We start from the raw sequence: 15,384 nt of genomic DNA on the forward strand, positions 1-15,384 counted from the left end.
AGTCTTTAGTCTGTAGTCTCTAGTCTGGTCCCTAGTCTTAAATCTGTATTCTACAGTCTATAGTCTCTTTTCTCAGGTCTAGTCTGGTCCCTAGTCTTGTGTCTAGTTTAGTCTTTAGTCTATAGTCTCAGCAGGCTGCAGACTTTTTGAATATCAAGTACGCAGTAAATAATGTACGCATTCATTAATTATTTATCGTACTTCATGTTTGTTGTTATGAATGACGTCCAGAAGATCTCAGCAGAGCGCCTCCATCGAGATGTCTCCGTCCAAAAGTCAAAATGTGAGGACATTTATTGGATCCACACATTTCCATAATTCTAAATACTTTATTTACTGATTTATTCTCTTTTGAAACACATTTGTTGGCTTTTAGCCTTTTTAAAATGGACATTTTCACTATACCTTTACCATCCAGTAATAATAACACTTTTAAACTTTAAACATGATGACAGTTCTTCATTCAAATCCTTAAAATCGTCCCCCTCCATAACTGTCCATGACCGTCCATAACAGCAAGGGAATGTTGTTATTACACACGCTAGCTAGCACTAGCTCACGTAGCTGCTAGCATGGCTCTGTCAAGGTTCATGTCATAAAGTATGAGAGCATGCTTTAGGTTTCCCTCCTGTCGACCTCACACTTCTCCACCGGCTCCTTTCCACTCCGACCCCGCCTCGGAGATCTCTTGACTCCTGCAGAGACATGCTGCGTCATGGAAACGACCCGTGTGTGTGTGTGTGTGTGTGTGTGTTGAAGCCACTCTAACAGCACCTCCTGGCGTCCTGCTGGCAGATCATTAAAGGCTCAGAACATTCACAGGCCGGATGAGAAAGAGAAGAAGAGAGACCCCAGAAGTCTTATTTATGTCCTCATAATGTTCATGTCAACCTCTGCTTGTATTTACGCGGTGCGATGGGTTGCTAAGAGACGGTAACTCCCCACAGAGGATGAGAGCCAGCGAGACGGCGTCTCACCGTGAAAAATAACTGTTTAATCCATCGGAGATTTAGCAAAACGTGGAACATTTAATGTGTCCTTCAGAAGGACTTTAAAATGTTCAAAAAGACATTCTGATGAAATGAAACGCAACCAATAGAAGGTCTAAAGACGTGTGTGGTGTGGGGGGGGGGGGGGGTTACTGTGAATACAGATGTGTCGCTTTAGATCCATGCTTTGACAGTGGAAAAAACGTTATCTCTCATTAATCCAGTGTTTCTTAAAGTGTGGGCTGCGGCCCTCTAGTGGCTCACAGTGATATTACACATCGGTCGCATTCTAATCATTTTATTTCAAGAACTTTATCAAGAACTTCCCACATTACAAAAGTACAAAGTATACAGACTGCCTCTCAAAACTAAATACAGATCCAAGCTGAACATTGATCATGAAATGAGAATCTGATACTGAGTGTCCCATAAGTACGAGATGGCTCACACACTGTTGTTGTCTTTGCCCCCCCCCCCCCCCCTCAGGTCTGTCCACGTCCTTCCCGCTGGACGAGTCTTTGTTCGACAGCTGGCTCGCTCAGACGGTTCAGATCACCGCCGACGACATGCTGAGCCAGTGGGCGCTGGGGGGTCAGCACCGGGACAAGAGCGGCAGCCTGCTCTCCGACCAGGTGACACATCTTCACCACTGAGGACAGTTGTGGGTCTTTGTGGGTCAATCAGCTGTTTGCAGTGCGGCCGGCCTGCTGTTCTCCTCAGGAATGTGATGTGTTTGTCGATTTTGGGGGGGGCGCCTACCAGAGGGATTCCATTCTTTGGGGATGTGTTCAGGGACAAGAAACAAAACAGGAACACGCAGTGTTTCGTGAACAAAACACATCCGATAACCTCGAGATTAAACATCACAATGAACCACAATGAATGTGAATGTGGCGGGGGGGGGGGGGCATAAACAGGCCGAGCCCGTCTTCATGGCCCCTGCAGACATGAACTGATTCAGCTGTTTACCCCCCCCCCCCCTCCTTAGCTCCTGCAGGGCGAGGAGAGCCTGCTCAACCTGAGGCTGGAGAACTCCCTGCAGTCCACCTGGAAGACGCCTCAACTGGGCCGCAAGCCGCGGGGGGGCAGCAAGAGCCGCGGCCCCCGAGGGCCCCCGCAGCCCGCCGCGCCCCTCCCCTCCACCGCCAGCAGCCCCCCCGCCGCCAAGCAGACAGAGAGCGCGGCGGAGGAGACACCCGCTCACGTGGGCCGGAGAGGGGAGAGGCCCCGGGGCCCCCCCAAGGCCTTGCACCACCACTACCTACATCGCCACCGGGCGCGGAGCAGCGACCCCCACCGGGCCCCCCCGCCGCCGCCGCCCACCTCCAAGATGGACTCCTGTCACATCTCGGAGGAGCGCGGCCCGTGGGACAGCGTCTCCGCGGGGGGGGGGTCTGGCTCGCCAGGCCGCTGTGCCGCGGCTACGTCTGTCGCGCCTGGGCAGGTCCCGAGGGGGGGGGGGCCAGCGGCACGGCCACGGGCCTGGGGGGCGGCCCGGAGTCTGCGGGAAAGGACTCAACCCCCCCGGACGCCGCCGAGGGGTACTTCTCGGACGGCGAGCAGAGCGACCCGGACACGCGCTCTCGCCCCCGCAAACTGCGCCTGCCCCAGTTGCATTCTGGGAAGGAGGAGCTGCTGAGGAGGAGCGTGCTGGCCTCGTAGAGGAGCGAGGCGCCCTTAGTGAGAAGTCGGTCCTTTGGGGGGGGGTCGAATGTAGCGGCTCGCCTCAGACGCCGTCTGCCTCCCTTCGTTTTTCTACTCAAGTACTTTAGTGTGACCTTGGCGGCATTAATGCTGCTCAGCAGGAGGCGGCGGCGTGTTGAGCCTCTAAAAGCACAACCAGCTGGTCACAGCGTGGTCATTCAGGGCGGGGCTCCAGATACGTCTCAAGGTTCTCGCATTCTTAAGTTGAGCTGCTTGGTCCCACAGACACACGCGTCGAGGAGATATCTCATCATTCCAAATTCTTCCTAAATCAGAGTTACGTTTTTTTTATCCTGAATCTTTGGAGAGAAAAAAAATCTTCGTAGAAACTCTGTGCCTTCTGTCCCCCCCCCCCCCCCCCCGAACATCTATCGATCAACCAAACAATCAGTAAGCAGATCAATCAGTCGTTCCATTTGTAACAATCAGACGAAGAGGGAAGCTTGTTGCCGTGGTTACGGCCTCGGGCCCTTTTTTGTCACCTTAACAGTCGTTGAGTGCCTGAAACCAGGAAGTGAAAACAGCGCTCTGCCTCCAATTAGAGAGAGCAGAGCGCTGCCCCCCCCCCCATGCCCAATTAGAGTGCTTAACGTGTAGAAACATATAAATATAAAATATATATATATATATATATGTATATATACATACATATATATACATACATATACATATATTTATATACGTTTATGTATATATGTATATGTATGTATATATAAAAGAAAAAAAGAAATCCTTATTTTCTCAGGGCTTAAAGAAAACATTGAATATAATAATCAAAATTATAGGTTTAAAAACCTTTGACTTAAAACCGAAATACATATAAACTTTATTACATAGATATATAGATATTTAAATATCTATGAATATAAATATTTTATATTGTATACAGGATATATATATATGCATACATATGTATGTGTATTAGGGCTGTCAACACATGACACATAACGTGTTAATGTGATTAATGTGGCTGAGATTAATGCGATAAAATATTTTAACGCAGTTAATGCGACTGTGTTTACTTCCGTTCTTCAGAGAGCAGGAAGTAAACAAAGAAACGTCCGCTAGCTGCAGAGAGCTGTTTGCATTGGAAGTACATTGGACCACTTTACACACCGCTATGCTATGCTAGCTGCTATGCTAAGCTAGCTGCTAGGCTACTTCCATCTGAACATCTACCCTGAAGAGGACTGCTCTTTGGTTTGAAAGCGTCCTGCTGAAGGTGGGGACATTGTTGGCACTGGAAACAAGTTAAATGATGTAGAGATGAGAGCAAAGTGCACGAGGGGAACAGGACGAGTTCAACGTGTTCCACCTCCAACGTGATCACATGGGGGCATTTTGTGTTTAAAACACAATGAAGCAACAGTCTAAAATACACACTTTCTAAAGTGATTACTCGTTAGATTCAGTCTTTAGAAGGAAAACACACTTTTAATCGCGATTAATGAATTTGAAAATGTGTGATTAATCTGTTTTTTTACTATTTGGCGAGTTCTGCTGTTTTCTGACAGAACAGAGCGGATCCTCCTCTCAGTCCGACCACCATCTCTTCCAATTAATAATCACATTATTCTCTGATGGAAGGACACTGACTTCTTCCTCTGTATCAGAACGCCAAAGAACCGGTGTGTGTATCAAGGCAGCGTATCTGACCACACACACACACACCAGAGGTGGTCAAACAGGGTCACGATGTACCAGATGTTCTACCTGCAGCAGCCACAATAAGCGCATCCGTGTCTCCGTGTGTGGAGTAGAGACGTAGCTCGTGGTGTTAGCGAGGCCTTTAGCTACTAGTAGCATCCGCTAAGGCTGCCAGGCAGTGGGGACACCACCCGAGTGCTCACTGGGGGGGCGGCTCCTCAGAGGGGGGGTGGGGGGGGGGCTGTCCAGCTCCAACTGATTATTCTATATCCACAGCTTGGCCGCTTCTTACTGGCTCCTTTATTTCATAGTAGCATGTGACCATGCAGGTGGGGGCGTGGCCTCGCAGCCCCAAACTGATCTCTGGAAGGTTCTTTTGTGGTTGTGTTTCTGACACAGAACCCCCAGAACCTCCCCAGAATCTCCTCAGAACCTTTCCAAAACCTCCCCAGAATCCCCCCAGAACATCCCCAGAACTTCCCAGAACCTTCCCAGAACCCCCCAGAACTTTCTCAAAACCTCTCCAGAACCTCCTCTGAACCTCCTCTGTGCTCTGAGGGGGTTCTGTTGGACCTGGAGTCAAACGCTGATCCTTCAGCCAGTAAGGAAGTGGAGCTTTTTGCTCTTTGATCTGGTTTGATTCCTCAAAAATGACCCAATGAGAGGGGGGGGGGGGGGGGTTACTGAACCAGAACCAGAGGACAACTCGTTTTTTCCCGCCAACAAGCAGCTAACTTCGCTTCCCTTCCTTTCTCCTTCCCTTCCTTTCCTTTCCTTTCTCCTTCCCTTCCTTTCCTTTCTCCTTCCCTTCCTTTCTCCTTGCCTTCCTTTCCTTTCTCCTTCCCTTCCCTTCCTTTCTCCTTGCCTTCCTTTCCTTTCTCCTTCCCTTCCTTTCTCCTTGCCTTCCTTTCCTTTCTCCTTCCCTTCCTTTCTCCTTGCCTTCCTTTCCTTTCTCCTTCCCTTCCCTTCCTTTCTCCTTGCCTTCCTTTCCTTTCTCCTTCCCTTCCTTTCTCCTTCCCTTCCTTTCTCCTTGCCTTCCTTTCCTTTCTCCTTCCCTTCCCTTCCTTTCTCCTTGCCTTCCTTTCCTTTCTCCTTCCCTTCCTTTCTCCTTGCCTTCCTTTCCTTTCTCCTTCCCTTCCCTTCCTTTCTCCTTGCCTTCCTTTCCTTTCTCTCTCTCTATCTTCATCTTTCCTTTACTTTAAAAAGTCTCTTCTTTCTCCTCTAAACTAGAATCTGTTTTTCTGCTTTGTGTTTCTCTCTCTCTTTAATCTGAAATAATATATATTATATTATATAATGTTATGTAATATTTATTATGAGTATCATTAAGCATTGTCAGGTTATTTTGTATCAAATTGGTTCTTAAGTGATATTTTGAATACAAATCCAATCAGAGCAGCGCCCCCCCCCCCTCTTCCTCCTGTCTCATTTGTCTTGATGAAGGTGTTAAAATCCTCTTCCTGTGCCCCCCCCTTTCTTTAACACAATAATATGAATGTTGCAGGAGTTTCTCCTTCTGTATTCTTTGTTTCAAAGAATGTTGTGCCATTTGTTAATAGCAAAGATAACTATTGAACATATATGAAAAAGAAGAGCTATTTAAAATTATTTTTTGGCTTTTTTTGCTATATTTATTTTTCTTGTATTAGAATCTTCTTTGTAGGAGGGAAATATTTCAAATGTATTTTTCATTAGTGCGAAAAAACTATTTTCTTCCTTTTTGTACAATTTCAATGTTTTAAGTGAGACTTTGAAAAGCAATATGACGATGTTTCCTGTGACTGTATCTGCATGCTGTTTGTGTTGCCTTAATGACGGCTGCACCCCCCCCTCCCAGCTCTAGCCCCCCCCATCCGATGGAGCCAGTCAGTCAATAAAGCAGCTTTCTGTGTACTCTGTGCCTCGTGTTCATCACTAAAACACCACATACTACCGTGATTTTATTCAATCAAGGCCACAAATTGATATCATTCACACAAAGTTACACATTTTCAGGAGTTTTTGAAGTGAGTTTTCTGAGTTGAAGCTGTAGCAGTCGGAGGAGAAGTAGACTGAATACTTCCTGAGAGACCTGCTGACCTTCTGTTTGTAGGCCAGTGATCCTCAGCAGGGAGGGTCGGGCTCATTTCTAGGGTCCATCCATGGTTATATATATGTATGTTTATATGGAGGGGGGGGGGGGCACATATAAAACATGTTCATTTGGATGTAAATACCCTCAAATATATTTATTTCCATGTCGGAAACGTCACTTCCTCATTTGATGGTGTGTGACCTTTGATCTCCATGACTTTATGGAGAGATGAAAATAAGGTGAATCATCACTGATACAAATGTTCTTTTGCTTGGGTGGTTTTTACCTGTTAAAAGCGAACAGAGGACTTCGTAATGGAGGCCGGGTGGAGTCTGCCATCCTGCAGCGCCCCCTGGTGGCGTCACCCAGAAGTGCCTTTCACTGATTTGTGTGAGATAAAATATCTGCTTAAATGAAACTGAGCACAAAAAAAACACGAGCCACAGCACAGAGGATGTAGGACTGAAGCTTATCGCCATGACAACCCCTCCAGCGACACCCCGAGTGACAGCCGATAGCAGCAAAAGTTGTTTTAACTTTCATTATTTCCTCATAAAATTCAATCAAACACGACTTTTCAGAGTTAAACACGCGCGACTGAAAGTTGTTTTTGGGTGAGCAGCTTTATTCCTGTAATTCCATGTCCTATGGCATGATGACGTATGGCATATATATATATATATATATATTAGTGTGTCAATAAATTGATATTTGTGTATAAATAGCACTTTATTTCACAGGTTCACTAGTACTACTTTCCAGATACTTTCCTCAAGGACATTTCATGGAGAGTAAGTGAGTGAGAGAGAATGTGTGTGTGTGTGTGTGTGTGTGTGTGTGTGTGTAGGTGCCACTTTAGCTTGCAGAGGAAGACTATTTACCAGACTGTTGATTAAAGGCAGGTGAAGGAGAACCATAAAACCAGAGGATGAATGTGAGCGTGATTTAATCGCTCTTTTATTTAAGAGGTCACATCTGCATCTTTATAGATACTATAAATATAAAATAAATTGAACATACCATTTATTTTGTATTGTCTTACTGTCTGATGTTACGCACCGACCTCCATGTCACATGTCTAACATGACAAGCAATAGATGCTCCTGATTCCTGATAGAAACAGATCTATAGATCTAAAAACCAGACACCGATCTATAGAAACAGATCTATAGATCTAAGAACCAGACACCGATCTATAGAAACAGATCTATAGATCTAAAAACCAGACACCGATCTATAGAAACAGATCTATAGATCTAAGAACCAGACACCGATCTATAGAAACAGATCTATAGATCTAAGAACCAGACACCGATCTATAGAAACAGATCTATAGATCTAAAAACCAGACACCGATCTATAGAAACAGATCTACACAGACACCGATCTATAGAAACAGATCTACACAGACACCGATCTATAGAAACAGATCTACACAGACACCGATCTATAGAAACAGATCTACACAGACACCGATCTATAGAAACAGATCTATAGGTGTAGTCGCGCGCCAGGTGAACAAAACGCCTGGTGACGCTTGTGAAATATGTCACGAGCGCTTGTAATTGGGAGAGAATCCGGTCAATTTTCAAAATAAAGGTGCGGCAGGGTAGCACGTTTCCGGTCTCGTTTCCTGGTCTTAGAGCGCCACCCAGCGGCCAGATGGGGCACGTGTTTCTATTACATAACCTCCACATTTAACGTATTCCATAATTAGAAGGAATGGAGATGAACAGTTTCAAAAGTACCGTGTTTGTGTTGCTGGGAAACGGAACCAAACTTCCAAATAACACCTGCAATATGAATATTTTCACATTTTCACACAATTACACATTCACTTTTCTGCAGTTTTACTTTTAATTGTTTAAGAACATTTTGCAGATATTCGTTCTTGTATTTGCTTGGCATCTTAAATGCAGGACTTAGTTTTGTATACAGTTGTGTTGATACTAAATATTTCTCCCACAGATAATCTCAAAAAGAAAAGAAAGCGTGTGGATGGATGTTAAAGCCCGTTATTCATTGAAAACATTTATTACATTTTTATGATGCAAACAGCGTCCCGCCCTCCTCACGAGGGGAACCAAAGAGACACAAAAGGGACAGAAACAAAAGTATTACACAAAATGTCATTGGTTGTTAAAAAAAAAAAAATGACAATCCACTCATTCCCAAAGTTTGGCTTCCCCCCCCCTCATGTGGTGGAATAATGGTCATTAAAAATCAAAAGAACAAGGCATGCATAATAGTTTCTGATAATGCACATAGATCAAAGGATACCAGTTATAAATACAAAATCCATGTCCGCTGTTGATGTGTGTGTGTGTGTGTGTCTGTGTGTATTATCTACACATACACACGTATGGTCCCTTTTTTGGAGGTCTTGTAGGCCTGACTGCATCCTCCGTTATCTACACTTGGTCACTAGATTCAACCCGTTCAAAAGGTCCAAACACCCCGCCTCCCTCCGTCGCCATGGTTACGTCAGTCTTCTTTCATCCAATGACCGGTGAGCCATCTACATGATTTCACCAAACTCCTCTCGGGGTTTTTACGACACGCCTTATTTATTAAAAATGATTCTCCCATCTAATACTAGAACCCCCCCCCCCCATGCTGCTCTTTTAAAATAAAGCTACTGTGCCAACGAGACAGAAGTCTGGAACTAAAGCGTCCTCAGTCTTAACTTAGCCTTCTGATAAGCTAAGATGGATGCACTGGTCCATTATAAATGGGTGACGCACCCACTACGGTGGGGGCTGTTTGTTGTTAATATTTACCAAAATATTATGTAAAGGAAAAAAAAAGGACAAACCAAAAAGTCAATTAAATACCATGTTGAATGTTGAATGGATGTCTTTACTGTTAAAAAAGTGTACTGCAATGAATACAACTATGATGCTCTCTCTCATTGAGAGTGTGTGTGTGTGTGTGTGTGTGTGTGTGTGTGTGTGTGTGTGTGTGTGTGTGTGTGTGTGTGTGTGTGTGTGTGTGTGTGTGGGGGGGGGGGGGGGGTACTCCTTTCTCTGTGGAACCAATGAGATGTTAGAAAAACACAGATGAAAATGTGTGTGTGTGTGTGGGAACCAAATGTTCGACCAATAAAAGTCTATTGGGATCCGGTTGTACTGGTCTCTCGTTCTAACCAAGAGGCGGGGCTGAGTGTTGGTCCTGGTGGTCGTCTTGAGGGTCTGGGATTAGCCCCCCCCCCCCCGATGGTGGTCTAGTCGATGTACTGGGAGAGCCAGCGGAAGCCCTCTCCGTAGCCCTGCCTCTTCAGCACGCTGCACATGAAGACCTCCAGAGGTCTCGTGTTCAGCTCCTTCATGGCGATGGTTCCCTACAAGAACAAGAAGAGTCACTTCTTCCAACTGGCCAAACCTACGTGGAGTTGCTTTCTTCCTCTAGAAAGATGACAGGAACTTCATTTTTGGAAATGTGTAGCGTTACTTTGCTGATTAAAGACATACTAAAACACTAAAGACACTAAATCCGCCAAACTTCAAGTCAAAGTGTAAAGGAAGTCTTTTCTTTGCTCAACAGTTGAGAGAGAAACTTGTCTTCCTTTGAGCCCCCCCCCCCCCTCCCCATTAAGAGGTCACACAGTGGCGCTCACCTTCCCTGTGGTCTGTCCGTACAGCCCAAAGATCTCCCTCAGCTTCTCCTCACTGATGGCCTCTGGTCTGTCGATCTTGTTGCCCAGGATCAGGATGGGTACGTTGCCGATGGTCTCGTCCGTCATCAGTGCCTGATTTGGGGGGAGCGGGGGGGGGGGGGCAAGTGTTACTTTGTGGGCTTCAGATACTGGATCAGACTACACACTTAGACCGGATCAATGCAGAGGTAAACTACAGCCAGGAATCCATCAACTGGATCTAGTTTCACGGATTTTCTGTGCGTAGAAACCCAAAGATGAAGAAATATTGCTGTAAATTCTGATCCCAACTAACCATCCGCGTACCGAGAGGAAAAGGTACTCACGTCAAGTTCTGCTTTCGATTCGGTCAATCTGCCCAAGTCTGCACAATCCACCAGGAAGACGATCCCGTTGATGGCCGGGAGGTAGTTCTTCCACACTCTGCGGGCTGTTGGGACGGACACAACAACGTCAGCCTTTCACAGCCGGGTTCACACCCCCCTCCACCTGCTGCAGACTTAAAGCGCCACACTGAGCGGGTTCTATCGGGCCGTCACTCACAAACCACGTGATCAACAAGGAACATTCACGCACGCCGTTCGTTGTACCTTGTTGATGGCCTCCAAGGTCGAAGGTGGTGAAGGTCATGCCGGCAATGGTCAGCTCTTCCGAGGCTGGAGTGAGAAAAACATTTGACATTTTGTCAACATATCCGACCTTGTTATTGGTGACTTTCACACACAAGTCGATGGCTTGTGTGTGAAAGAGAGAAGCACACACTCACTGGGGTGCAGGGTTGGCACATGCTGCCCCAGTCGGTCGTCTTTCAGCATGTGCAGTAGCGTCGTTTTGCCAGCGTTGTCCAGGCCAAGAAATACTAACTTGCCAGATTTCCTGTACAGACCTGAAACAAAGCCACAGGAGTCTAAGGGAGACGTCCAGATGTGTCACAGGGAACGCTTCCCCTGGATGAGTCAGCTGGAATCAAACAGGGTCACCGGGCTGAGACCTGCAGCAGATCATCAGCCCAACATGGACGTAGAAGGTGAAAGACCAGACCCGGCTCCCCGCTGTGGAACTGGTCCGACGGGGAGGACCGGAAAGACGGCGCGGCGGCACCGGCTGAATATCAGTGAACACGTGGGGCTCAGGGTTGGGCCATGTTTGTAATTCTACATCTCGTATTGTAATCACCTGAGAAACACGTCTCTCTATAAATGAACACGTAAAACTAGTTTGTTGTATGAAGGCAGGAGTCAAATTTAATGCATTTTGATGCTGTAGGTCAGAGGTCACCAACTCGCTGAAACGTCATCATGAGGCTCAATGAGCTCCTCCATCTTAATCCTCCCACTTACCAAAAAAGTTAAACTATTAAACTGTTCAATTGTTAAAATGTGTTTAGACTTAATTATAACTTGCTGAGACTGTCAAGTCAAAATGTGAAACAGAAGCTTTTCTTCCCGTTATGTTATTTTTTCACATTTCATTTTATTTAAATGCAGCCCTACTTTTATTAGTATTATTTTATTTATTCTTCTAGCTTTTCATTATTCATATTTGCAGTCACATATATGTTCAGACAATAAATATTGTAAAAAGTGTTTTAGAATTGTACTGCGTTCATTTAATTAGTTGATTGTGTATTGATTACATGCAGATGTTGATACAACTCTATTCCTCTATTTACACCAAGTCATCACATCATGATCCTACAGACCTAGAAATCCTCACTAACTGGACCTCTTCACATTTGAGTTGGAGAGCCCTGCTGTAGGTAATAGTGCAGCAAAGGTCAGGGGGGCATCCATAAGGTTTCCTCAGATTCACTGGATTGACAAATGAAAAAGGAGCAGTGAGTTCATCAAAGTGATGGAGATGCCACACTCCTCTGGGAGTCATGTTCTTGTGATCATTGGTCAGTCAGTGGTCCTTCAAATATTGTGTTTTGTCAGTCAAGTTACTTTAGTAATCAATTATCAAACGAGTTGTAAATTTCCTGATCTATTAATCATTGGAGAAACTTCTCAAGTTGTCGCATAGCAGGGAGCAGGTTCTTTGGTGGCGGACAGTTGACGGGATCCGACCCAAACTCCTACAGGGCAGCATTTAAAGAAGCTACCTTCAAACGTCTGGCAGTTTAATGAGGTACGCAATATGGTTAACCCATATAAAAACGTAATGAAGCGTCGCAGCTCTTTACGGCTTTACGTCTCAGGTGCAGCGACGCAAAATGGAATATTTTGAACTGAAATTCATATTAGAGAGAAGTGTATCCATTAAATGTGGATCATAGGCACGAGCAATATGTCATGTCACTATTACACACACACATTATATATAAACAATCAGAAGTGGCCAGGAATAGAAGGGCATTGTGATGGGCAGCTTAGCACGTGAGGAGGGGCACCTGCTGAAAGGTCTCTGGCATGTTTGAGTCAGATAGAAGAAGGCGGAGCACAACGTAAACAAACCACGTAGAGAAACGCAGCCGCTGCCACAACAGAGAGGAAGAGACCAAAACCGGCCATGCACACCAACGTCGGGGATGGAGGTGTCAGGCAGATTAGTAGTTGTAGGTATTGTCAATTAGTCTCCACACTAAATGCTCTCCCATATTAAAAATGTAACATGGTAAACAAGTTAACAACAGCTCACTACACCCGATTCCATATTTACATTTTGTCAGAGCGTCCGATCGGTAGCACTTACCTAACATCTGTAGTACGCTATTGAACCCGCTATAAATCCAGTCTATGATGAACGCCATATCTGGAGCTGTTAAATCCTGAAAAACAAGAGATGGGGGAAAACGTATGAACACATGAATACACACGGAGACTTTTTGTAGGCAGGTTTGTCAGTGATCCAGACACTAAACAGTGAGCCTTAATAAACACGTGTCAACATGAAGAAACGAGTGTCAACACAACACTGTAGTGGAAGGAAGCTGTGTGGGGAGTTTGGACAGCCACATTAAGACAGTATCCTTCCTCCTGAATCATATATCTTCATTTAAACAGCGGTTTATGTTTGCACTAGGCCTCTGTGCTCAAAGCACTGGTGCGCGTGGAAAGGTTGATGCTAAAGCTTGTTGTGTAATCTCTAGAGTTCCGATTGAAAATCTTAATAAGCGAGTAAGTATGAAAATGAATTGGTAAGATTACATTTGGTCTCACTGAAAAGGTCTCAATGTTAGAACTGCTACAGTGGCCCTTGTTTTGCTGAAAAACATTGAGGTTTAAAGATGACAGTTGGATCAATAGGGAAAGAATTACACCCTTCAACACAGAACCTCATAAAAGTGACATAAGTCACAAGCCTCATGAATACACTGTCCTTCTCAAACTAGCAGATGTGTACAGCTTGTAATGTGCTCAGAGGCTAATTTGTGATACACACAAGATAGAGATGGTACTGTCAGCTGGTGATAAGAACAACGAGTAGCTTTCTACAGCTGATGATTAGCTCATTTCCAGCAAGAATCCCTGGACACTGATCACAAACCAGCTCACAGCGCCTTAAAACACAAGTGATTTGATCAACACGACCCATCTGTGAGGGCCTTGGAGAAGTCAAGTCTCAGCCCTTCTCTCTTTACTAGCATGACGGTGTGAACAAAACTGTCATTGTTCAGTTATCACTCGTTCACACAAGCTTAATTTCCTTCTCTTTTGTGAAGTGCACACACACACACACACACACAGAGAGGGAGAAAGAGTTCTCCAACCCGTTTCCATGCCCTTTTCTGTGCACAGTCACAGAGGCATGACAGCCAGGTAGCTGATGCCGACCTCTGGCCCCAGTTACGTAACCTGCAAACAACTCCAGGGCTAAAGTATAAGGTGGCCAAAGGTCAAGACCACTCAAACACAGCTGAACTACACGTCAGTTGCTGATCCCATATGGCACGACGCCGTGCTGTTAGAGAACAACGCTGCCTGCCACGTGTGGGCTGCAGCTGTGAAGGTGAAACTGTGCACAAGCTAAACATGGCCACGTATGAGAGGCTTTAATACAAGAGCCTGCTTAAAGGCAGCAGTGGTGAACCCTTCCCAAGGATCTGGGGTTGTTTGAAGGGAGACAAAAGTGTCAACCAGCACTAACAACGACACCAACGTGAAGGGAATACAACAATCTTCTGGTCACCTTCTTAAGCGTATCGAGCACAGGAGGAAGTGACAGAGTAAAGAATTCCTGAGCTTTTTTGAACAACACATCTGTAATGAATGAAATCCACACGGAAAGGAATGTTTAGGAACGAAAAGGATCACGAATAAGTCTAAATTTACCAAGCAACAAGTATTACCAGTTGGCCTTTATCATTATTATTCTCAGTAGTATTAGCGTTTTTCCTTCCTTCTAACAAGATTGTTTCCTCAATCAGATAACAGGAGACTTGAAAATACGGTAGCTGCGTAAACATGACGTTTTTCCAAGTTCCATAAGTGTTTCAGTTGCCAAATCAAGACCACTACTTTTTATTTCTATGTAATGTTAGGTATTTCTTAAGATCCGTGACTCGGAGACAACTGTCAATCCACCACACAGTGGAAATCACCATATTTAACGTCCAGCTATCACAGCCGCTGTGGACGTAGCAGGGATGTTAGCTAACCGTTAGCTCATTACCGGTTTCTGGCTAGTTCTGCTTCTAAAATACACGCATATTTCAGTAATATAACAAAGTCCCATCGAGGTAAGGCACGTACGCCGAGTGTAACTTAGTAAGCCTGGGTGAGGCCGACCAACGGGCTGGCTAGCAGGAAGCTACTAGTTACGTGTCATATTCTCCAGTAGGCAACGTAGCATGGAGGGGTTGCTAGCCACGTTAGCTTTTCAGCCGTTAGCCAGAGTAACACTTTCCCGCGTGTTACCAACCGGCAACATACGGATACCTACACTAGTTGGAATGTTTCTCTTTCAATAACAGATGCACGTTGAAATACACACAACAGCGGGTCAACTTTACCCAGGACCTCTTCGGGTATGAGCGAGCTAGCCAACTCGGTCTTAGCAATGCTAACGTTGCATCGTCAGCAGCCGGGATAACGTAAAAATCTTTTTTTTTTCTGACCGCGGTTGAGAAAATATTTTTAAAAACTCACCCGTTTTTAGGTGTAGCGTAATTTACCGAGTGTCAATTTTTTTAATCATGTAAATTCGTCTACCGGTGCACCCCCCCCAAAAAAGAGCCTGCGAAATGCCAGGTCTTCCTCTCCTCTTTTTGGTATTTTGTTACTGAGCCACGACACGGCAATGGCTGTCCAGCAACTCCCAAAACTCCGACCAGCCGCTTCCTGTTTGTGCTTCACCATCAGGTTTCCGGTAGG

General features: G+C 45.3%; 2 protein-coding genes across 2 annotated transcripts in view; one reads left to right on the forward strand and one right to left on the reverse strand.

The window, feature by feature from the left end:
• Nucleotides 1-3,264, forward strand: part of jade2 (jade family PHD finger 2) — a 58,029-nt gene extending 54,765 nt beyond the window's left edge. The window contains 4 exon segments of the mRNA XM_037467274.2: nucleotides 1,476-1,621; nucleotides 1,978-2,396; nucleotides 2,398-2,448; nucleotides 2,450-3,264. Of these exon segments, the coding sequence (XP_037323171.2) occupies nucleotides 1,476-1,621; nucleotides 1,978-2,396; nucleotides 2,398-2,448; nucleotides 2,450-2,651 (818 nt within the window). The 3' untranslated portion in view covers nucleotides 2,652-3,264.
• A 5,292-nt stretch (nucleotides 3,265-8,556) lies between these two features.
• On the reverse strand, nucleotides 8,557-15,354 carry sar1b (secretion associated, Ras related GTPase 1B). The gene is made up of 7 exons (XM_037467843.2): nucleotides 15,160-15,354; nucleotides 12,764-12,839; nucleotides 10,836-10,955; nucleotides 10,660-10,725; nucleotides 10,396-10,499; nucleotides 10,031-10,162; nucleotides 8,557-9,754 (listed from the first exon to the last, which is right to left on the reverse strand). The coding sequence occupies exons 2-7, from the start codon at nucleotides 12,819-12,821 to the stop codon at nucleotides 9,638-9,640; spliced, it is 597 nt and encodes a 198-aa protein (XP_037323740.1). The 5' UTR covers nucleotides 12,822-12,839; nucleotides 15,160-15,354; the 3' UTR covers nucleotides 8,557-9,637.
• Nucleotides 15,355-15,384: the final 30 nt, after the last annotated feature.

Source organism: Pungitius pungitius, chromosome 16, assembly GCF_949316345.1.
Source record: "Pungitius pungitius chromosome 16, fPunPun2.1, whole genome shotgun sequence".
NCBI classification, from domain to species: domain Eukaryota; kingdom Metazoa; phylum Chordata; class Actinopteri; order Perciformes; family Gasterosteidae; genus Pungitius; species Pungitius pungitius.

Excerpts from the sequence above, each read along its gene's own strand:
- sar1b (XM_037467843.2), bottom strand. The coding sequence starts at position 12,821 with ATGGCGTTCATCATAGACTGGATTTATAGCGGGTTCAATAGCGTACTA. Across the intron at positions 10,956-12,763 it reads TAGCGTACTACAGATGTTAG|GTCTGTACAGGAAATCTGGC; the intron begins GTAAGTGCTACC and ends GCTTTGTTTCAG. Across the intron at positions 10,163-10,395 it reads AATCGAAAGCAGAACTTGAC|GCACTGATGACGGACGAGAC; the intron begins GTGAGTACCTTT and ends CCCCCAAATCAG.